This window comes from Nerophis ophidion, linkage group LG23, assembly GCF_033978795.1.
Source record: "Nerophis ophidion isolate RoL-2023_Sa linkage group LG23, RoL_Noph_v1.0, whole genome shotgun sequence".
Classification (NCBI taxonomy): domain Eukaryota; kingdom Metazoa; phylum Chordata; class Actinopteri; order Syngnathiformes; family Syngnathidae; genus Nerophis; species Nerophis ophidion.
Window position 1 is genome coordinate 37,433,406 of NC_084633.1, and position 24,166 is coordinate 37,457,571.

General features: G+C 42.0%; 1 protein-coding gene across 5 annotated transcripts; it reads right to left on the reverse strand.

Moving 5' to 3' along the window:
* Window positions 1-2,806: 2,806 nt before the first annotated feature.
* Window positions 2,807-17,163, reverse strand: si:dkeyp-113d7.10 (uncharacterized). Of its 5 annotated transcripts, none has more exons than XR_009803805.1 (6): window positions 16,560-17,163; window positions 13,972-14,223; window positions 13,609-13,908; window positions 13,335-13,546; window positions 4,303-6,517; window positions 2,807-4,214 (listed from the first exon to the last, which is right to left on the reverse strand). XR_009803805.1 is itself a non-coding variant. In XM_061884315.1 (5 exons), exons 1-5 carry the CDS (start codon window positions 16,903-16,905, stop codon window positions 6,323-6,325), a joined length of 1,305 nt encoding a protein of 434 aa, XP_061740299.1. In that variant the 5' UTR covers window positions 16,906-17,163; the 3' UTR covers window positions 2,807-6,322. The 5 variants fall into 5 exon arrangements, 3 of the variants coding, with proteins under 3 accessions (XP_061740299.1, XP_061740300.1, XP_061740298.1); XR_009803806.1 differs by having other exon boundaries at window positions 2,807-3,972; window positions 4,060-6,517; XM_061884315.1 differs by having other exon boundaries at window positions 2,807-6,517.
* Window positions 17,164-24,166: the final 7,003 nt, after the last annotated feature.

Here is a 24,166-nt window from a genome sequence, read left to right on the forward strand (position 1 = left end):
AGACATTTACTAGGATAATTCTGGGAAATCCCTTATCTTTCTATTGTGTTGCTAGGGTTTTAGTGAGTTAAATAGTACCTGATAGTCAGAGGTGTACGTCCACGGGTGTCTTAACGCCAGTGTCTCAGGGAAGTCGACGGCAGCTTCATGGACGGCACAAGCTCAGCTTTTCTCCGGTAAGAAGCGACTTTTTACCACAATTTTCTCACCGAAACCTGCTGGTGGACATTCCGTCGGGATCCATGTTTGCTTGACCGCGCTCTGATCCATAGTAAAAGTTCACCTCCAGGAATTCTAAACAAGGAATCACCGTGTGTTTGTGTGGCTAAAGGCTATAGCTTCCCAACTCCATCTTTCTACTGTGACTTCTCCAATATTAATTGAACAAATTGTGAAATATTCAGCAACACCGATGTCCAAAATACTGTGTAATTATGTGGTTAAAGCAGACGACTTTTAGCTGTGTGTGTGTGTGCAGCGCTCATACTTCCTAAAAACCTGTGACGTCTCGCGTACACGTCATCATTACACGACGTTTTCAAGACGAAACTCTCTGGAAATTTAAAATTGTAATTTAGTAAACTAAAAAGGCCGTATTGGCATGTGTTGCAATGTAATATTTCATCATTGATATATAAACTATCAGACTGCGTGGTGGCTAGTAGTGGCTTTCAGTAGGCCTTTAACGCTACATGCTAAATAAATGTGTTAATTGTTCATTTTCTGAATGGTATTGATTATATGATTATATTGCAATAATATTTTCATTTCAAAGGTAATGATCATCTTAATATGTTTGTGGTGATGTGAATTGTATTAAACATATAACTTATTAATAATCACCTGAATGGTATTGATCATAACGTGTTAATATTCATCTGAATGGTATTGATTGTAATAATATGTTAATAATCTGAGTTGTACTGATCGTAATAATGTGTTAATCATCTGGATCGTACTGATTGTAATAATGTGTTAATAATCATCTGAATGGTATTGATCGTGATAACATGTTAATAATCAACTGAATGATATTGATCGTAATAATGTGTTGATAATCTGAATAGTACTGATTGTAATGTGTTAATAATGATCTGAATGGTATTGATCGTAATGTGCTAATCAACTGAATGGTAATAACATGTTAATCACCTGAATGGTATTGATCATAATAACGTGTTAATAATCAACTGAATGATATTGATCGTAATAATGTGTTAATAATCTGAATTGTACTGATCGTAATGTGTTAATCATCAGAATGCTATTGATCGTAATAACGTGTTGATAATCTGAATAGTATGGATTGTAATAATGTGTTAATAATGATCTGAATGGTATTGATCGTAATGTGTTAATCACCTGAATGGTATTAACGTGTTAATCATCTGAATGGTATTGATCATAATGTATCAATCAATCAATCAATGTTTATTTATATAGCCCCAAATCACAAATGTCTCAAAGGACTGCACAAATCATTACGACTACAACATCCTCGGAAGAACCCACAAAAGGGCAAGGAAAACTCACACCCAGTGGGCAGGGAGAATTCACATTCAGTGGGACGCCAGTGACAATGCTGACTATGAGAAATCTTGGAGAGGACCTCAGATGTGGGCAACCCCCCCCCTCTAGGGGACCGAAAGCAATGGATGTCGAGCGGGTCTAACATGATACTGTGAAAGTTCAATCCATAGTGGCTCCAAGACAGCAGTGAGAGTCCCGTCCACAGGAAACCATCTCAAGCGGATCAGCAGCGTAGAGATGTCCCCAACCGATACAGGCGAGCGGTCCATCCTGGGTCCCGACGAGCGGTCCATCCTGGGTCTCGACTCTGGACAGTCAGTACTTCATCCATGGTCATCGGACCGGACCCCCTCCACAAGGGAGGGGGGGACATAGGAGAAAGAAAAGAAGCGGCAGATCAACTGGTCTAAAAAGGAGGTCTATTTAAAGGCTAGAGTATACAGATGAGTTTTAAGATGAGACTTAAATGCTTAAATGTATTAATATTCATCTGAATGGTATTGAGCGTAATAACGTGTTAATAATCAACTGAATGGTATTGGTCGTAATAATGTGTTTATGATCATCTGAATTGTATTGATCATAATAACTTATTAGTAATCACCAGAATGCTATTGATCATATTAAGGCCTAATCATCTGAATGGTATGTATCATAACGTGTTAACCATCTGAATGGTATTGATCGTAATAACGTGTTACTAATCACCTGAACGGTATTGATCCTAATAACGTGTTAATGATCACCTGAATGGTATTGATCCTAATGTGTTAATGATCACCTGAATGGTATTGATCCTAATGTGTTAATAATCACCTGAATGGTATTGATCCTAATAACGTGTTAATAATCACCTGAATGGTATTGATCCTAATGTGTTAATAATCACCTGAATGGTATTGATCCTAATGTGTTAATCACCTGAATGGTATTGATCCTAATGTGTTAATAATCACCTGAATGGTATTGATCCTAATGTGTTAATAATCACCTGAATGGTATTGATCCTCATAACGTGCACATGATCACCTGGTGAAAGTGCAGAACGATGTGGGCTTTTGCTTGATTGATTGATACTTTTATTAGTAGATTGCACAGTTCAGTACATATTCCGTGCAATTGACCACTAAATGGGAACACCCCAATACGTTTTTCAACTTGTTTAAGTCGGGGTCCACGTTAATCAATTCATGGTGTGAAGACAGGAAGTGAGCAGAGAGGTTCTGCAATTGCGTTTCAATAATTGTTTGGAATGTTGTTAAGAAAACGTCCTGAGAGCATGTATAACATTTATTGATCTTTTTACAATTCACGCACACATTTCCACGTGATGTGTGGAGATAGAAAACAATGTTACGTATGAAAAGTATTGCATGAAAAACACTTGTGCTTCCTTCTGGAAGCTTCCCTTGTCCAGCCTCCGCGTGTGGCCAACAAATGGACACTTTCCCCATGCGCCTCCTTTCAAGTGGTACATTAGGAATCGTTTACAATACAAACAAACAGTGTTCCAAGCAGCGACAGGAACCTTTCAAGAGTCCATGATGGCGAGCACGTCACATGACACTATTAGACGTCGGGAAGAGAACACGTGACCAAACTGCCCTGACACCACAGACGTTAATTACTGAAAGTGTCTTTCATGGCGACTGCTAAAGCAGGTCAAATGTGAGTCAGGAGAAATGCCAAGTGGGCATACGGATGACTCGGCCTCGCAAGTTTCTTCATCCAAGAGGACCTGGGAATTCAACCGGCAACCTGCCTCACTTTAAAAAACATCCAGTAAAAGTTGAGGTAACAAAAGGCATGAATGAGGTATGTGGCGGAGGGCTGGGTCACTACCGTGACATCATATCAATACTGGTCTTGTGCATCAAGCAGCAGCAGGATCATGCTATGCTAACGTTAGCGTCCAACAAGTGAGGGACTTGCTACCTAATTTTACACAAGCCTTGAAAACACAGTACATGAAGATACAGTAGTTGCTAACTTCGTCATGATCCCACAACAAACAAGTCTGATTCTGATGGAGTATACTTGCAAGTAGTGTTATATCACTATGGAAACGAGTACTTTTGTTTACGTCGTCATAGGGTTGGGTATCGTTTGAATTCGAACGATTCCGATTCTTTGTTTCGATTCAGATTCCTAACGATTCTCGATTCCGATTCTTTCTTTAAAAAAAAAAAAGGCAGGGTCAAAAAAAAGTTTAGGATATTTTAAATGAGCTAGCTAACCTACAGTCTTTCTGAATGAAATAGTCTGACACTCTCCATCAATTTTAATTCTATTAACTTTTTATGAACTTTACTATAAATTCCTCACAGAGCTGATTTCACTGAGCTCTGTAATGATGTTACACTTCTCCACCGGTTCAACGTGTTTGCCAGGTAGTCCCTGGAAGGTGGTATGCATTTTGGGTTGAGAGTTTTCACCATATCCCTGCAAACATAAACAAACATGTAATGTTGCTGTTACTGTTTAGCCCAGTATCAATTAGCTTAGCTCTGACGTTATTGCTTAATCAACCTAAATGTTGGAGATTCCACCTCTGAAAAGGGATGCAGTCTTTTGATTATGTGTGCAGTGACCTTTCTGTGGCACCGACATCTTCCCCATTGCCGCTACGGTGAACGGAGTACGCTGAGCACATGGCGGAGCTTGGCTAGCAGGTTGTAAATTGTCTATGAAAAAATACGGGGGCTAATTTGTTAGCTGCCTCAACGTTGGCGCAAAACACATTATTTATTGCATATATATTGTTTTACTTACCGGATTCGGACTGCAGTGCAATCACCGAGGTGCCAGGCTGCGCGTCGGAGCCGGAGCTGGAGGAAGAGGCAGCGCGTCGAAGACGGGACACGCATTTATTAGTACTCCATGAACTCGGTCGGAGGTGCTTCATGTTCGACGTGCACCCTCCTAAGCACGAAACAGTCCTGTCGCACGTGTTGCATTTCGTCGATATTTCATTTATTTGAATAAAATAAAGCCACACTTTCGACCGCCGACAACCGCTATCCATGCTTGACTGACTCGCTCGGCTACATAGGCTCGGCAATGCTAACACTTCCGGCGGTGGGCGCTTCTTCGTTGGTGTTCAACGGCTTCTTCTTCCAGGTCGGCGGACATTTTTTTTTTTCCGGTCGGCGGATTGAGTATCGAAACTAGGAATCGGAATTTAAACTTTTGAACGATACCGGGAGAATCGGAAAGTTAGTCCCGGTTCCAATCGGTACTCGATACTCGATACCCAACCCTACGTCGTCATCTCCCTGCACACAATACTGTCAAACCAAAAGCACACTTCTGGCCTTCACAATAAAACCCCTGTGCGTTACATCCCGTCTGACTGCGCTAACCAAATGCAAAATTAACTTTTAAGACAACCTTGTTTTCACTTCTAACAGGTCAAATTTGCACCTAAAACCACTTGATGCTAAAGAAAAGAACTGAGACATTGTCAAAAAAAAGACCCCGTTTACACTGCACACCAATTCTCAAATGACACAGAGCAGACCTCAGTCTAAAAGTGATTCAAATCCCATTTTTTGGCATCAAACTCAATCCCTTTGGAATCTGATCTTTTCCAATGTGACTCCACATCTTATCTCGAAGGGAAAGTCCCGCCATCCGACGGAGGAAATTCAATCCACTGACTGAGGGTGCGTAAACAGTCAGCTGGGAAAACGTCTGATTGGGGCCACTTTGGCCTGCAGTGAATACTTAGTCTTTAAGTGTGGGTCCATTTGAATGGAAATTGATCGGGCCAATAAAGCATGATACCCAGCCTCTGTGTCTGATAGCCAGCCCCCTGTCTGGAGGTGACCAAGGGTGTCTGGAGACACAAGGTGTCAAGAAAGGATCACAATTGGACCACAAAACCAAAAGAATGAAAATAAAGCGGAGTCCAATACTCAGAATGTCTGTAATAAATTGCTCAGCGTTCAGAGATCAATACTAGTTGATCCAAGTCCGGGGTTTGGAAGGTCAATTCTAATCTCCAGTTGATCAAGTCGAGAATTAAGAAGGTCCATCCTAATCTCCAGTTGACCAAGTCCAGAGTTAGGAAGGTCCATGCTAATCTCCAGTTGATCCAAGTCCAGGGTTGGAAAAATCCATCCTAATCTCCAGTTGCTCAAATCCAGAATTAGGAAGGTCCATCGTAATCTCCAGTTGATCAAGTCCAGGGTAAGGAAGGTCCATCCTAATCTCCAGTTGATCAAGTCCAGGGTTAGGAAGGTCTATCCTAATCTCAAATTGATCCAAATTCAGGGTTAGGAAGGTCCATCCTAATCTCCAATTGATCAAGTCCAGAATTAGGAAGGTCCATCGTAATCTCCAATTGATCAAGTCCAGGGTTAGGAAGGTCCATCCTAATCTTCATTATCAACATCCAATAGATAGAGCCAAAGGAAAATTGACAAGTTTTTTAAAAACATTGTCATGAAAACAATGTTATCGTTGTCATTATCATCTCTCTGAGGTCACATGACATCTGGTGACAAAGTAGGAAATTATCCAAGCAATCCCGCAGGAAGTGGTGTGGATCCATTTCCTGTTTGGACAAAACAAGTTTGCAATCTTAACGTTGGCATTGCTCTTGATTACACATTTTCTTGCAATGAGCAAGCAGGAAGTCCAGTGAACTGGTTTCATGTGATCTTTTTCACTGATCTTGGCCTGTGACAGTAGGAACATCAAGAACCAAGCCATGCTCCACTTTGTGTTCTTGTTGTCCGTGGTGAAAACCATCTGGGAGCAAGGCTGCCAGGTCATCACTTAAGTGTGTTCATCTTTGAGCGCCTCCTCCATCCTTCTTGCCTCCTCGGGCTTTGACAGGATGTTGGCCACTGAGGCCGCACCCTGAACACTGAGCTGGCGGGCAACCAACTGAGGCGTTGGCGGCGTGAGCGCCCAGCGTGGAGACGTGACTGAACCTTCGGCCGCAGTCGTCACACTGGGACCAAAGCTTACGTCGTTTCTTCTGCACACAGAAACAAGTCCAACAAACATCGAGCGTGATTAGTTAATGAGGCCATTAGGGACAACAATCTTAACGTCATTGGTCTCAGTGAGACTTGGCTAAAAGCACATCCATTTTTCCCGCTTAACGAGGCATCTCCTCTTAACTATACGAGTGCACATGTTGCCCGTCCCCCTTAAAAGGGGTGGAGGGGGTCACACTAATATACTATGAAAACCTTAACCTTACCCCTAAGTAATAAACATAAATAATTTGAGGTGCTGACCTCACTCTGAGGTCTGTCACACCGCTGCCTCTCTACCTGGCTGTTATCTAGCACATTATTCAGACTTTATCAGTGAATTTTCAGAGTTTGTCGCTGATCTATTGACACACTCAGATAATATAAATATGAAAGGGGATTTTAATATTCATATGAATACCCCTTCAGACCCTCCATGCATGGCACTCCAGACTTTAATTAATAGCTGTGGTCTTACACAAATAATAAATGAACCCACTTATGGCAATGGTAATAGGATAGATCTACTCCTTATCCGGGGTGTCATCACCTCCAAAAGGTATGGTACTCCTGTACACTAAAGTAATGTCTGATCATTACCTTATACAATGTAAAGTTGTTGGCCACCCACCAAGAAATCTGTGCTCATCCTTACACACATCTTTGGAAGTACCAAGGACTACACTTTAAAAAATGGAATGATCGTTCAAGTTATGGAACTCCATCCCACCTGAGTTGCGAGCCATCACAGAGTTCTAAGTTTTTAAATCTCAATAAAATCATTTGTTTGAATTGGCTTTTAACAAGTGTTTAGTATTACCATTTTACTTGTTTGTCTTGTGAAGCACTTTGTCCACCATTGTGATGTTGTCAGGTGCTATACAAAGAAACCTTGATTGATTGATAGTCTGGAGCCTCGATTAATCCATGCTAACATGCTACTTCGACTAGCTGTATGTACATACTGCTTCATCATGCCTCGTGTGTAGGTATATTGGAGCTCTTTTAATTTCCTTGTGTCTTCTGTGTATTTCATTTATATTTGCATGTCTCATGACACATTATATGTATGTAATATTGGCTGCATTTCTCATAGTTGTTTGTTTGCCATGTTGTTCCAGACCACAGCAAACATTACCCAGCTAGCAAAGATTGTAATAAATCCATTAGAAGAAGTTATTACTATTGATTTCCATCCATCCATCCATCCATTCATTCATTTTCTACCGCTTGTCCCTCTCGGGGTCGCGGGGGGTGCTGGAACCTATCTCAGCTGCATTCGGGCGGAAGACGGGGTTCACCCTGGACAAGTCGCCACCTCATCACAGGGCCAACACAGTTAGACAGACAACATTCACACACAAGGGCCCATTTAGTGTTGCCAATCAACCTATCCCCAGGTGCATGTCTTCCAAGGTGAAAATGTGTAGTATAAATATTGCAATTGAACACTTCTGTCAACAAAAGATTTACAACAGCCTGCACAACTGTTATTTTGATAGTAGGATAATATAGCTAATATTGACAATTACATCATGTGTTGTCCTCATTATAACACTTAAATAACACTTTTAAAGTCATTTTGAGAGTAGTCTAATATAACTAATATAGACACTTACATCATGTCTTGCCCTCATTATAACACTTATATATGACTTTTAAAGTCATTTTGACAATAGGCTAATATAGACACTTACATCATGTGTTGTCTTCATTGTAACACTTATATTAGTCTTTTAATGTAATTTTGAGAGTTTAATGTAACTACTATAGACACTTACATCATGTGTTGCCCTCATTATAACACGTATACAAGACTTTTAGTCATTTTGATAGTAGGCTAATATAGACACATAATGTGTTGTCTTCATTATAACAATTATGTAACACTTTTAATGTCCTTTTGGGAGTAGTTTAATATAACTACTAAAGACACTTACATCATGTGTTGCCCTCATTATAACACGTATACAAGACTTTTAAAGTCATTTTGATAGTAGGCTAATATAGACACATCATGTGTTGTCTTCATTATATTCATCCATCCATCCATTACCTATCGCTTATTCCCTTTTGGGGCCGCGGAGGGCGCTGGCGCCTATCTCAGCTACACTCGGGCGGAAGTCGCATACACCCTGGACAAGTCGCCACCTCATCGCAGGGCCAACACAGATAGACAACATTCACACTCACATTCACACACTAGGGACCATTTTTAGTGTTGCCAATCAACCTATCCCCAGGTGCATGTCTTTGGAAGTGGGAGGAAGCCGGAGGTAACCCACGCATTCACGGGGAGAACATGCAAACTCCACACAGAAACATCCCAAGCTGGGGATTGAACCCAGGACTGCAGGACGGTCGTATTGTGAGGCAGACGCACTAACCCCTCTTCCACCGTGAAGCCCACGGTGGCAGGTATAAAGTCTTCATTATAACACTTATATAAGACTTTTAAAGTCATTTTGATAGTAGGCTAATATAGACACTTACATCATGTGTTGTCTTCATTATAACACTTACTGTATGTAACACTTTTAAAGTCATTTTGAGAGTGGTCTAATATAACTACATACATCATGTGTTGTCTTCATTATAACACTTATATAACACTTTTAAAGTCATTTTGAGAGTAGTCAATTATAACTACTATAGACACAATGTGTTGCCCTCATTATAACACTTATATGAGACTTTTAAAGTCATTTTGATAGTAGGCTAAAATAACTAATACAGACACATCATGTGTTGTCTTCATTATAACACTTATACATGACTTTTAAAGTCATTTTGATAGTAGGCTAAAATAACTAATACAGACACTTACATCATGTGTTGTCTTCATTATAACACTTATATAACGCTTTTAAAGTCATTTTGATAATAGTCTAATATAACTAATATAGACACTTACATCATGTGTTGTCTTCATTGTAACACTTATATAAGACTTTTAAAGTCATTTTGATAGTAGTCTAATATAACTAATATAGACACATCATGTGTTGTCTTCATTATAACACTTATATAACACCTTTAAAGTCATTTTGAGAGTGGTCTAATATAACTACATACATCATGTGTTGTCTTCATTATAACACTTATATAACACTTTTAAAGTCATTTTGAGAGTAGTCAATTATAACTACTATAGACACAATGTGTTGCCCTCATTATAACACTTATATGAGACTTTTAAAGTCATTTTGATAATAGGCTAATAGACACTTACATCATGTGTTGTCTTCATTATAACACTTACATAAGACTTTTAAAGTCATTTTGATAGTAGGCTAAAATAACTAATACAGACACTTACATCATGTGTTGTCTTCATTATAACACTTATACATGACTTTTAAAGTCATTTTGATAGTAGGCTAAAATAACTAATACAGACACTTACATCATGTGTTGTCTTCATTATAACACTTATATAACGCTTTTAAAGTCATTTTGATAATAGTCTAATATAACTAATATAGACACTTACATCATGTGTTGTCTTCATTGTAACACTTATATAAGACTTTTAAAGTCATTTTGATAGTAGTCTAATATAACTAATATAGACACTTACATCATGTGTTGTCTTCATTATAACACTTATATAACACCTTTAAAGTCATTTTGAGAGTGGTCTAATATAACTACATACATCATGTGTTGTCTTCATTATAACACTTATATAACACTTTTAAAGTCATTTTGAGAGTAGTCAATTATAACTACTATAGACACAATGTGTTGCCCTCATTATAACACTTATATGAGACTTTTAAAGTCATTTTGATAATAGGCTAATAGACACTTACATCATGTGTTGTCTTCATTATAACACTTACATAAGACTTTTAAAGTCATTTTGATAGTAGGCTAAAATAACTAATACAGACACTTACATCATGTGTTGTCTTCATTATAACACTTATATAACGCTTTTAAAGTCATTTTGATAGTAGTCTAATATAACTAATATAGACACTTACATCATGTGTTGTCTTCATTATAACACTTATATAACACTTTTAAAGTCATTTTGATAGTGGTCTAATATAACTAATATAGACACATCATGTGTTGTCTTCATTATAACACTTATATAACACTTTTAAAGTCATTTTGATAGTAGTCTAATATAACTAATATAGACACTTACATCATGGGGATGTGTACTATGGCTATGAGTTGTTTTTTTCCCTTGGTCTCAGTCTGCACCCCCTCTCCAGGGCCCAGGCTAAGACCGATTTTTTATTTTATTTTGATCTTCTATTTTTTTCTCCCATTCCCCCACCTTTGTTTACCCGTATCTCATCTTTTTTGTAAGGGGCGCTGGAAGCCGGCAGACCCGTCAGCGATCCTGTTCTGTCTCCCTGTAACGTTTGTCTGATCTTGATTGGGATTGTGCTGAAAATTTTTATTTTCCTGAAGGAACTCTCCTGATGGAATAAATAAAGTACTATCTAATCTAATCTAATGTGTTGTTTTCATTATAACACTTACATAAGACTTTTAAAGTTATTTTGATAGTAGTCTAATATAACTAATATAGACACTTACATCATGTGTTGTCTTCATTATAACACTTATATAACACTTTTAAAGTCATTTTGATAGTAGTCTAATATAACTAATATAGACACTTACATCATGTGTTGTCTTCATTATAACACTTATACAACACTTTTAAAGTCCTTTTGATCGTAGTCTAATATAGACACTTACATCATGTGTTGTCTTCATTATAACACTTATATAACACTTTTAAAGTCATTTTGATAGTAGTCTGATATAACTAATATAGACACTTACATCATGTGTTGTCTTCATTATAACACTTATACAACACTTTTAAAGTCCTTTTGATCGTAGTCTAATATAGACACTTACATCATGTGTTGTCTTCATTATAACACTTATATAACGCTTTTAAAGTCATTTTGATAGTAGTCTAATATAACTAATATAGACACTTACATCATGTGTTGTCTTCATTGTAACACTTATATAAGACTTTTAAAGTCATTTTGATAGTAGTCTAATATAACTAACACAGACACATGTGTTGTCTTCATTATAACACTTATATAACACTTTTAAAGTCATTTTGATAGTGGTCTAATATAACTAATATAGACACTTACATCATGTGTTGTCTTCATTATAACACTTATATAACACTTTTAAAGTCATTTTGATAGTAGTCTAATATAACTAATATAGACACTTACATCATGGGGATGTGTACTATGGCTATGAGTTGTTTTTTTCCCTTGGTCTCAGTCTGCACCCCCTCTCCAGGGCCCAGGCTAAGACCGATTTTTTATTTTATTTTGATCTTCTATTTTTTTTCTCCCATTCCCCCACCTTTGTTTACCCGTATCTCATCTTTTTTGTAAGGGGCGCTGGAAGCCGGCAGACCCGTCAGCGATCCTGTTCTGTCTCCCTGTAACGTTTGTCTGACCTTGATTGGGATTGTGCTGAAAATTTTTATTTTCCTGAAGGAACTCTCCTGATGGAATAAATAAAGTACTATCTAATCTAATCTAATGTGTTGTTTTCATTATAACACTTACATAAGACTTTTAAAGTTATTTTGATAGTAGTCTAATATAACTAATATAGACACATCATGTGTTGTCTTCATTATAACACTTATACAACACTTTTAAAGTCCTTTTGATCGTAGTCTAATATAGACACTTACATCATGTGTTGTCTTCATTATAACACTTATATAAGACTTTTAAAGTCATTTTGATAGTAGTCTAATATAACTAATATAGACACTTACATCATGTGTTGTCTTCATTATAAAACTTATATAAGACTTTTAAAGTCATTTTGATAGTAGTCTAATATAGACACTTACATCACGTGTTGTCTTCATTATAACACATATATAACACTTTTAAAGTTATTTTGATAGTAGTCTAATAAAACTAATATAGACACTTACATCATGTGTTGTCTTCATTTTAACACTTATATAAGACATTTGAATCCTGGGTATGGCGTTAAACTACATCCAGGCATGAGATGGGAGGTTGTGTGTGGGGTTAGTGAGTCCCAACTAACGTCTATAAAATGCACCCAAAGAACAGTTTGCACCTTTTCTTGTGACTGGCGGGCGGTCAGCGCCATAAAGTTGAGCGGGTCCCTGGGTAAATGGGGCGCGGACAACCAACAGGACAGACTAAGTTCAACAGCTCAGTAAGGCAATTAGTCTAGGAGAAGGATCTCTGATATAAAATACCCCTTCCAACCCGCACCAAGCCAGCGTGGAAGGTGTAGGCTAATAACCAGCATGAAAAGTACGCCAAATGGCAGAAACATGCTGAGGCTTTCGTCCAGCAGTGGACTGACAACGGCTGATGATGATAAGACTATTAAAGTCATTTTGATAGTAGTCTAATATAACTAATATAGACACTTACATCATGTGTTGTCTTCATTTTAACACTTAAATAAGACTTTTAAAGTCATTTTGATAGTAGGCCAATATAACCAATATAGACACTTACATCATGTGTTGCCCTCATTGTAACACTTATAATTCTTTTAAAGTTTTGCGGCTCCAGACAGATTTTTTGTTTTGGCCTTTCAATATTTTGGGTTGCCAACCCTATTAGGTACCGGTACAAAAAAACAGCGGAACTATGTTTCCATGCCTACTTGTTTGTGGCGGCCTTCACAGCTTTGCCTGTACTAATTATTAAATATTACAAATATGGCCATACTTTTTGATAACATGCCAAAGCCTTGTTATGATTATTGTTCATATTGTCATTATTATTATGATTATAGCAGCAGTACCTTCTTCCTTTTCCCATCCTCTTCCTCCTCAGTTGTCAGGGGAGAAGAGGAGGTGTGGCCAGGCGTCCTGCCGCCGTCGTCGTCACGACCGTCCTTGACCTCCTTTGGCTTCTTGCGAGCGCCACCCGGGTCGTGGTGGTCGTCCAGCAGCTGAGACGGTAACGTCAGCAGGCGCTGCAACATGGAGGCGGACGAGCGGCGACCTGAACTTCCTGTGCGGGACGCAAGCGGTCAGGAGACTCCTTGATTGACTAAAGGACAAGGGCGTCCTCACCTGACGGGCTCAGCGGCGGTGCAGAGGAGGGTCTGGCCCCCCCCCCAGTGTCTTCGTCAGGGGACAACACATCCATGTCCTCCAACGGCGTCCAGCGGGGGTCCTGATGCGGAGACGACGGAGAAGCCTCCAGCGTCTCCAGGGTAACAGGAGGCGGTGGCACATCTGGCCCGCCGAGCCCTCCCCCTACAGCAGACTCTTTGACCTGCCAGTCGTCGCTGCACCACCTCTGTCCAAAGACTTTGTCCAGAATGGGGACCCAGTCCTGGGAGACGGATATGTCTGGACGATGGCCGGGGTCTGTGAAGCGGAAAAGAGGCGGAGACAGTGAGTGCGACGACATTATTTGATAGACAAACGCACCGGCTGTCACGGCTGGCGGATCCTCGCGAGCATCCTCGGACCCGCTGGGTGACACGGAGTCGTTCTCTGACCCTCGCCGTGCTCCGGTTCTGGTCCCTCCGCCTCTCTGGTCCAGCTTGTCCTCCAGCGTTTGCTGCTCCTGCTCCTTCTTGGTGATTTCCAGCAGGAGGTCATCAAACGAGGCTTCCACAATTTTCTTCAGCTCGCGCATGGCGAAGTTCAGGACCTGCTCCATGACCACCTTGAGCTGGTCTGGGGGACCAAACCAGACTATCAACAAAACAGCACCTTATGGTGCGTTCCACTTGTACTGGGAAGTCGGAATTTAAACTGGGGCGGTGTTTGAGGTCGGAAAGTCGGAGCATTGTAGTTTGATTGGAAAATGGCTGCTCCGGATGTAAACATTGACCTTTTCTAACTGTTATTGGCACTTTTGATTCGTTTTTTTCACAGTAAGTCAGACACGTAGTTTATATATGGGGTCCTCACTGTGGTGTATAGCAATAGCCTGTTTTGCCCTCTTCATCTAGCGTGCTTGAAGGTTGCAGAAAGAGTGCATTCAACTTGTTTATATTCACACAAGGCAAGCACAAACACAGCTTTGGTGGATTTAGCCATAGGGGTTAATGCATGTGACTCACAATACGAAGGTCCTGAGTAGTCCTGGGTTCGATCCTGCGCGCGGATCTTTCTGTTTGGAGTCTGCATGTTCTCCCCGTGACTGTGTGGGCTCCAGCTTCCTCCCACCTCCAAAGACATGCACCTGGGGATAGGCCCCTCCCACTTCCAAAGACATGCACCTGGGGATAGGCCCCTCCCACCTCCAAAGACATGCACCTGGCGATAGGCGCCTTCCCACCCCCAAAGACATGCACCTTGGGGTAGGCCCCTTCAAACTCCAAAGACATGCACCTGGCGATAGGCCCCTTCCCACCTCCAAAGACATGCACCTGGGGATAGGCCCCTCCCACCTCCAAAGAGATGCACCTGGGGATAGGCCCCTCCCACCCCCAAAGACATGCACCTGGGGAAAGGCCCCTCTCACCTCCAAAGACATGCACCTGGCGATAGGCCCCTTCCCACCTCCAAACACATGCACCTTGGGGTAGGCCCCTACAAACTCCAAAGACATGCACCTGGCGATAGGCCCCTCCCACCTCCAAAGACATGCACCTGGAGATAGGCCCCTCCCCCCCCAAAGACATGCACCTGGGGAAAGGCCTCTCCCACCTCCAAAGACATGCACCTGGGGATAGGCCCCTCCCACCTCCAAAGACATGCACCTGGGGGTAGGCCCCTCCCACCTCCAAAGACATGCACCTGGGGATAGGCCCCTCCCACCTCCAAAGACATGCACCTGGCGGTAGACCCCTCCCACCTCCAAAGACATGCACCTGGGGATAGGCCCCTCCCACCTCCAAAGACACGCCTGGGGATAGGCCCCTCCCACCTCCAAAGACATGCACCTGCCGATAGGCCCCTCCCACCTCCAAAGACATGCACCTGGGGATAGGCCACTCCCACCTCCAAAGACATGCACCTGGCGATAGGCCCCTCCCACCTCCAAAGACATGCACCTGGAGATAGGCCCCTCCCCCCCAAAGACATGCACCTGGGGAAAGGCCTCTCCCACCTCCAAAGACATGCACCTGGGGATAGGCCCCTCCCACCTCCAAAGACATGCATCTGGGGATAGGCCCCTCCCACCTCCAAAGACATGCACCTGGGGATAGGCCCCTCCCACCTCCAAAGACATGCACCTGGCGATAGGCCCTTCCCACCTCCAAAGACATGCACCTGGGGATAGGCCCCTCCCACCTCCAAAGACATGCACCTGGCGATAGGCCCCTCTCACCTCCAAAGACATGCACCTGGCGATAGGCCCCTCCCACCTCCAAAGACATGCACCTGGGGATAGGCCCCTCCCACCTCCAAAGACAATGCACCTGGCAGTAGACCCTTCCCACCTCCAAAGACATGCACCTGGGGATAGGCCACTCCCACCTCCAAAGACATGCACCTGGCGATAGGCCCCCCCCACCTCCAAAGACATGCACCTGGCGATAGGCCCCTCCCACCTCCAAAGACATGCACCTGGGGATAGGCCCCTCCCACTTCCAAAGACAATGCACCTGGCAGTAGACCCTTCCCACCTCCAAAGACATGCACCTGGGGATAGGCCCCTCCCACCTCCAAAGACATGTGCCTGGGGATGGGTTGATTGGTCCCTAGTGTGTGAATGTGAATGTTGTCTATCTGTGTTGGCCCTGCAATCAGATGGTGACTTGTCCAGGGTGTACGAGGCCCTCCGCCCATATGCAGCTGAGATAGGCTCCAGTACCCCCCGCGACCCCAAAAGGGACAAGCGGTAGGAAACGGATGGATGGATATAGCAGTCTTGATTTCCGAGCGCGCACAACTCGGCTGTGACGTCATTCGAGCGCCGACTTCCAACTTCCCGGGGCAAGTGGAACGCAGGAATACTGCCCCCCTCCCCCACACGCCACTCTGGACTTGCGTGTCATGTCGTGCGCGCGGTTACGCAACATGCGGGGGGCGCGACCACTTAGCGCGTGCGTGCTACATACCCACGACGCGGCTCCTCTGCTCCAGGCGGGCGGCGTCGGGAGGACCGCGGGGTTGTGCGCCCGGCGGTGGCTCGAGCTTCGTCCTGCCACCGTCCAGCTTCTCATCGGCCGCCGCCTGAGCCGCCTTCTGCTTAGGGCCGCCGTGGGCTCGGCCGCGGTCCTCCCACGCCTGAAGGCGGAGCTGGAGGCGGCGGTTCTCCTGCTCCTTGACCGTGGCTTCGAGCAGGAGCGCGTTCAGGCTGGAACCCACCGTGGAGCTGATCTCCTGGACGGCCAGCTGGACCACCTGCTCCAGAACCGACTCCAGCTGGCCCTGGAAGAACGGGATGTACACGGCACCGTTCATGCTAGCGGCTGGCTCATCGTCAAGTAGCCGAGCCCGCTGCGACGCGAGGTTCTTGTGGGCCCGGCGGGCTACGAGTGAGCTAGCCGCTAGCTTCTTGTTCGGTCTGCGCGCACCCCGCTTGCTTCTTGTTCGGCGGGGTATTCCTCCGCGGCTGTGCTCGGCTCCTGTTCGGCAGTGTATTCTTCCGCGGCTTTGCTCGGCTCCTGTTCGGCGGTGTATTCTTCCGCGGCTGCGCACTCTTCTGGGGCGCCCCGAAACCACCGTAAAGACTCATGTAAAGGCGCAGCACTTTTTGCCGGCCCACATGTTTGTGCGCCATTTTGTTCTGTAAAAAGGAACCTCGCACCTCTTGTCGTGGCTTATTGAGCTTGCCTCCTCGTAGCCGTAGCATCATGTCACAAACAATATATTTGCCTGCAACTATGTCAATAATTAAAGAACACAAGCATAACCATAACCCCCACATTACTGTGCGCGTTTCTTCCGTGTTGTACGGTTTTGGTAAGCAGCTGTGATGACGGCTGAAGCAATCGCGTGAGAGAGAATGAAACTGAATTACAATTAAAAAGCTTGCCCAGTCACAATCCTCATATGGTATCACTACACAATTGTTAGAAAGTTGTGATTTATTTGCAATTATCTTCTATCGCTTTGGACTGATGCACTTATACGTCATCAAAACGTTGTAAACGTGTACCTAATATTGTGCTCATCCCTTTGGCGTTTCAGCCAGTATTATCCTCAGTGACCAGCAGAGAGCGCCACACGCGCAAATCATCTTTTACATAGCCATCTATTCATTTATTACAGCTTGTCTCTCTTGGGGTTGCCGGGTTGATTGGAGCCTATCCCAACTGAAGAAGCTGAGGTCCATGAATTGATTTATGTGGACCCCGACTTAAACAAGTTGTAAAACTTATTGGGGTGTTTCCATTTAATGGTCAATTGTATGGAATATGTACTGTACTGTGCAATCTACTAATAAACGTTTCAATCAATCAATCAAAGTCCACCCTGGACAAGGAAGGCAAGGTCCACCCTGGACAAGGAAGGTGAGGTCCACCCTGGACAAGGAAGGCGAGGTCCACCCTGGACATTGAAGGGGAGGTCCACCCTGGACAGTGTAGGCGAGTTCCACCCTGGACAATGAAGTCGAGGTCCACCCTGGACAAGGTAAGCGAGGTCCACCCTGGACAAGGAAGGCGAGGTCCACCCTGGACAAGGAAGGCAAGGTCCACCCTGGACAAAGTAGGCGAGGTCCACCCTGGAAAAGGAAGGCAAGGTCCACCCTGGACAAAGTAGGCGAGGTCCACCCTGGACAAGGAGGGCGAGGTCCACCCTGGACAAGGAAGGCGAGATCCACCCTGGACAAGTGTGCACCTATAGCAGGGCATCTTTAGGATATGTTTTTTTTTTTTTCAAATGAGCAAGCATTTCAGAACGGTCATCATCTCTTCCTGCTTCCTGTTTTGATTGACAGTTCAAGTTCAAGCGTGGCTCAGACGGTAGAGTGGCCATCCAGGAACTTGAGGGTTGCTGGTACGAATCCAGCTTCTACCATCTGTGTCACTGCTGTTGTGTCCTTGGGCAAGACACTTCACCACCTGCTGCCACACTGATATAAGACGAGAAATAATGTTTGGTGTATGACTATGACAAATGTTTAATGTATGAAGATGAATAATGTTTGCTGTATGACTATGAATATTGTTCGGTGTATGAATATGAAAGTTGGGTGTATGACTGAATGATTTTATTTGTTAATCATCCATATGATTTCATTCATCATGTATACAATCATCCACATAATTTTATACATCATGTATACAATCCATCCATTTTCTACCGCTTATTCCCTTTGGGGTCGCGGGGGGCTGGTGCCTATCTCAGCTACAATAGGGGAAGAAGGCGGCGTACACCCTGGACAAGTCGCTACCTCATCGCAGGGCCAACACAGACGGACAACATTCACACACTAGGGACCATTTAGTGTTGCCAATCAACCTATCCCCAGGTGCATGTCTTCGGAGGTGGGAGGAAGCAGGAGTACACGGAGGGAACCAACACAGGCACGGGGAGATCCCGAGCCCGGGATTGAACCCAGGACTACCCTGGGCCTTTGTGTTGTGAGGCAGACGCACTAACCCCTCTACCACTGTGCTGCCCATGTATACAATCATCCACATGATTTTAATCATCATGTATAAAATCCTTCTCATGATTTTATACATGTACTGTATATGTCGCTGGTATTTGGGACACCTTAATACATTTTAGTGTGTTATTAGCACTAATAGGATAGAATTCACACCCTAATAAGATCTAGGACAGCTGAGTGGTTAACACTGTTGACCATCAAGCAAGGGGAACTGGCTTCAAATCTCAGTAAGGACTCAGTGTTTCTTTTTCAGTAGTGAGACAGGTGCTCAATTAAATATGTCATTGGGGCCCGAAATCTTCCTCTAAGAAGACTGAGGATAGCTGAGTGGTTACAGTAGCTAGCTCACAATCAAAGAGGTTCACTGGTAAAACTCCAGCAGCAAGTGTAAATGTTTTATATTATAGCTCACTGAGACAGTTTCGCGATTAAATATGTCATTGGGGCCCGAAATCTTATCTAAAGAAGACCAACGATAGCTCAATGGTTAAAGCTGCTAGCTCCCAATCAAAGGGCACTGGGTTCAAATCCCAGGCAAGTTGATCGGTAACTAGGAAAGCTATTGTTTTGTATCATAGTTTACTGAGACAGGTTATCAATTGAATATGTCATTGGGGCCCGAAATCTGTCTTTAAGAAGACCAAGAATAGCTGAATGGTTAAACAGCTAGCTCCCAATCAAAGGGTCCTGGGTTAAAATCCCAGTCAGGTAGGTCGGCTTGCCAAGCCAAAGAGAGGGAACGCCGGAAAATGTGGGGGTGCATCACCTCCCCCACACAAAGTAAAGCTAAGTGGTAGCTGGTTAATTAACTTATAGTTAAAAATTTAAGTATGGGTAATATTAATAATAATAAATAGTCTATAGTCCAAAAGTCTAAGGGTAATTTTGGGGGTTAGCTCCTCCTGAGGCTAAAGTTGGTAAGTGTACCATCGGTAATTCCTGGCTGGGATGGGTGGGAATAGGAACATGAATAATTAATCAGTGTGAGTGTTGACCAATCAGCTCTCCTCGGTCTGACCAACAAATAGTCAATTCAATAAGTTAAGTGGACTCATTAGTAGTTTCAACGAGTTGATAAGTGGACTCTGTACTTGTTTCAACTAGTAGATAAGTGGACTCTGTAGTTGTTTCAACTAGTGGATAACTGGACTCGGTAGTTGTTTCAACTAGTGGATAAGTGGACTCGGTAGTTGTTTCAACAAGTGGATAAGTGGACTTGGTAGTTGTTTCAACGAGTTGATAAGTGGACTTGGTAGTAGTTTCAATGAGTTGATAAGTGGACTCGGTAGTAGTTTCAACGAGTTGATAAGTGGACTCGTTAGTAGTTTCAACGAGTTGATAAGTGGACTCAGTAGTAGTTTCAACGAGTTGGTAAGTGGACTCGGAAGTAATTTCAACAAGTTAAGAAGTGGCCTCGGTAGTAGTTTCAACAAGTTGATAAGTGGACTCAGTAGTAGTTTCAACTAGTTGATAAGTGGACTTAGTAGTAGTTTCAACGAGTTGATAAGTGGACTCAGTAGTAGTTTCAATGAGTTAATAAGTGGACTCAGTAGTAGTATCAACGAGCTAAGTAGACTCAGTAGTAGTTTCAACGAGTAAAGTGGACTCAGTAGTAGTTTCAACGAGTTGATAAGTGGGCTCGGTAGTAGTTTCAACTAGTTGATAAGTGGACTCGGAAGTAATTTCAACAAGTTAAGAAGTGGCCTCGGTAGTAGTTTCAACAAGTTGATAAGTGGACTCAGTAGTAGTTTCAACTAGTTGATAAGTGGACTTAGTAGTAGTTTCAACGAGTTGATAAGTGGACTCAGTAGTAGTTTCAATGAGTTAATAAGTGGACTCAGTAGTAGTATCAACGAGCTAAGTAGACTCAGTAGTAGTTTCAACGAGTAAAGTGGACTCAGTAGTAGTTTCAACGAGTTGATAAGTGGGCTCGGTAGTAGTTTCAACTAGTTGATAAGTGGACTTGGTAGTAGTTTCAACGAGTTGATAAGTTGACTCAGTAGTAGTTTCAATGAGTTAATAAGTGGACTCAGTAGTAGTATCAACGAGCTAAGTAGACTCAGTAGTAGTTTCAACGAGTAAAGTGGACTCAGTAGTAGTTTCAACGAGTTGATAAGTGGGCTTGGTAGTAGTTTCAACGAGTTGATAAGTGGACTTGGTAGTAGTTTCAACGAGTTGATAAGTGGACTCAGTGGTAGTTTCAATGACAGAGGACTTGCAGAGAGTAACGGACAAGCTGTTGGTTTTGTCGAGAATGGTTTTTGTACCTACAAGTAGGATTTCAGTTTTATTACTTTTAAGTTGAAGGAAATTGGATGAGAACCACTGCTTGAGTTGACTGAGGCAGTCTGTAAGGGAGGAAGGATGAAGAAGGAGGAAGTTGGTTTGGTTGAAATGTAGAGTTGGGTGTCATCCGCATAACAGTGAAAATGTATTTTAAATTTATGGAAAATTCTTGCCAAGGGGAAGAATGCAAATGCTGAAAAGCAGGGGACCCAGAACAGAGCCCTGGGGGACACCAGAGGAAACGGGGGACGGAGGGGATTTAAATGAACGGAGTTGAACAAACTGAGTGTGGTGGGACAGTTATGATGTGAACCAGTGAAGGGGTGTGCTTGTGATGCCAATACTGTGCAATCGATGGAGGAGGACACTGTGTGAAATGCTGTCAAAGGCTGCAGTGAGATCTAAGACGATTATGATAGTGAGAAGACCAGAATCCGCTACCAGGAGGAGATCCTTTGTCATTTTTACTCGTGCTGTTTCAGTGCTGTGCAGGTGGCGGAAACCAGACTGGAATGGACATTCAGTACTCTTTGATCTGCTTTACATGTAAACACACTGCATCTCAATAAGGTCATAAATGAAATAAAGTCAAAATAAGACTTTACCATGAACAGGATATGAACCGAAACACATTATATAAAATTCATGCTAATGCTAAGGCTAATATTTAGCGCCGCTAGCTTAGCATGTGATTCATGACTCAGCACTTCCTGTAGTTAATGAGTCATGATGGCGGCCAGGACTCCCTGCAGCCCAGCCCACAACAATGTAAACACAAGACAAGAATGAATATTTGTTGTAGTTTTATGGAGACACCAACCTCCCCGCCCACCAGGAAGAAGACTGGGCAACAATTAAACACTCGCACTTCAGACGTGGTTGGCTCAGTGTGATCATGTGACAGGGAGGGGCCAGAGGTCAGGTGGTGCACACTACACCGCTCATTTAAAGGGGCAGGACGCATAACTATTATACAAACGCCTTGAATATTTGCATATTTTAACCTGGGTTACACTTACATGATTTTATACATCATGTATACAATCATCCACATGATTTTATACAACATATACACAATCATCCACATGATTTTATACATCATTTATACAATCATTCACATGATTTTATACATCATGTATACAATCATTCACATGATTTTATACATCATTTATACAATCATCCACATGATTTTATACAACATATACACAATCATCCACATGATTTTATACATCATGTATACAATCATCCACATGATTTTATACATCATTTATACAATCATTCACATGATTTTATATATCATGTATACAATCATCCACATGATTTTATACAACATATACACAATCATTCACATGATTTTATACATCATTTATACAATCATTCACATGATTTTATGTCATGTAAACAAGCACACACATGATTTTATACATCATGTATACAATCATTCACATGATTTTATACATCATGTATACAATCATTCACATGATTTTATACATCATTTATACAATCATTCACATGATTTTATACATCATGTATACAATCATCCACATGATTTTATACAACATATACACAATCATTCACATGATTTTATACATCATGTATACAATCATCCACATGATTTTATACAACATATACACAATCATTCACATGATTTTATACATCATGTATACAATCATTCACATGATTTTGTATGTCATGTAAACAAGCACACACATGATTTTATACATCATGTATACAATCATCCACATGATTTTAAATGTCACGTAAACAAGCACACACATGATTTTTTACATCATATATACAATCATCCACATGATTTTATACATCACGTACACAATCATCCACATGAGTTTACATGCGATGTATACAAGCACCCACATGATTTTTAATGTCATGTACACACTCATCCACATGATTTTTTACATCATGCATACAACCATCCACATGAGTTTTAGCACCAACATGATTTTTAATATGTCATGTATACTATCATCCATATGATTTTATATGTCATGTATGTAATCATCCACATGATTTTTTTACATCATGTACACACTCATCCACATGATTTTTTACATCATACATACAATCATCCACATGATTTTATACACCATGTAAACAATCATCCACATGATTTTAAACATCATGTACACACTCATCCACATGATTTTATACATCATGTATACAATCATCCACATGATTTTATACACCATGTATACAATCATCCACATGTTTTACATCATGTACACACTCATCCACATGATTTTTTACATCATGTATACAATCATCCACATGATTTTTTACATCATGTATACAATCATCCACATGATTTTAAACATCATGTATACAATCATCCACATGATTTTTTTACATCATGTATACAATCATCCACATGATTTTATAATCATGTATACAATCATCCACATGATTTTAAACATCATGTATACAATCATCCACATGATTTAAACATCATGTATACAATCATCCACATGATTTTAAACATCATGTATACAATCATCCACATGATTTTAAACATCATGTATACAATCATCCACATGATTTTATAATCATGTATACAATCATCCACATGATTTTAAACATCATCTATATAATCATCCACATGATTTTATATTTCAAGCACCCACATGATTTTATACCTCAAGGCAGCGGTGGGGGGAGGAAGCGGGATTCTGTGGGACAGCAGTGCGTGGAGTGCGTCGTTGACGCATGCGCACCGGTGCTCTCCCCTCCGCATCACTTGCCCCTCCCCCTTGGTTTTCTGCAGCATCAGTACCACTCTCCCGCCGCCCCTCCCCCACT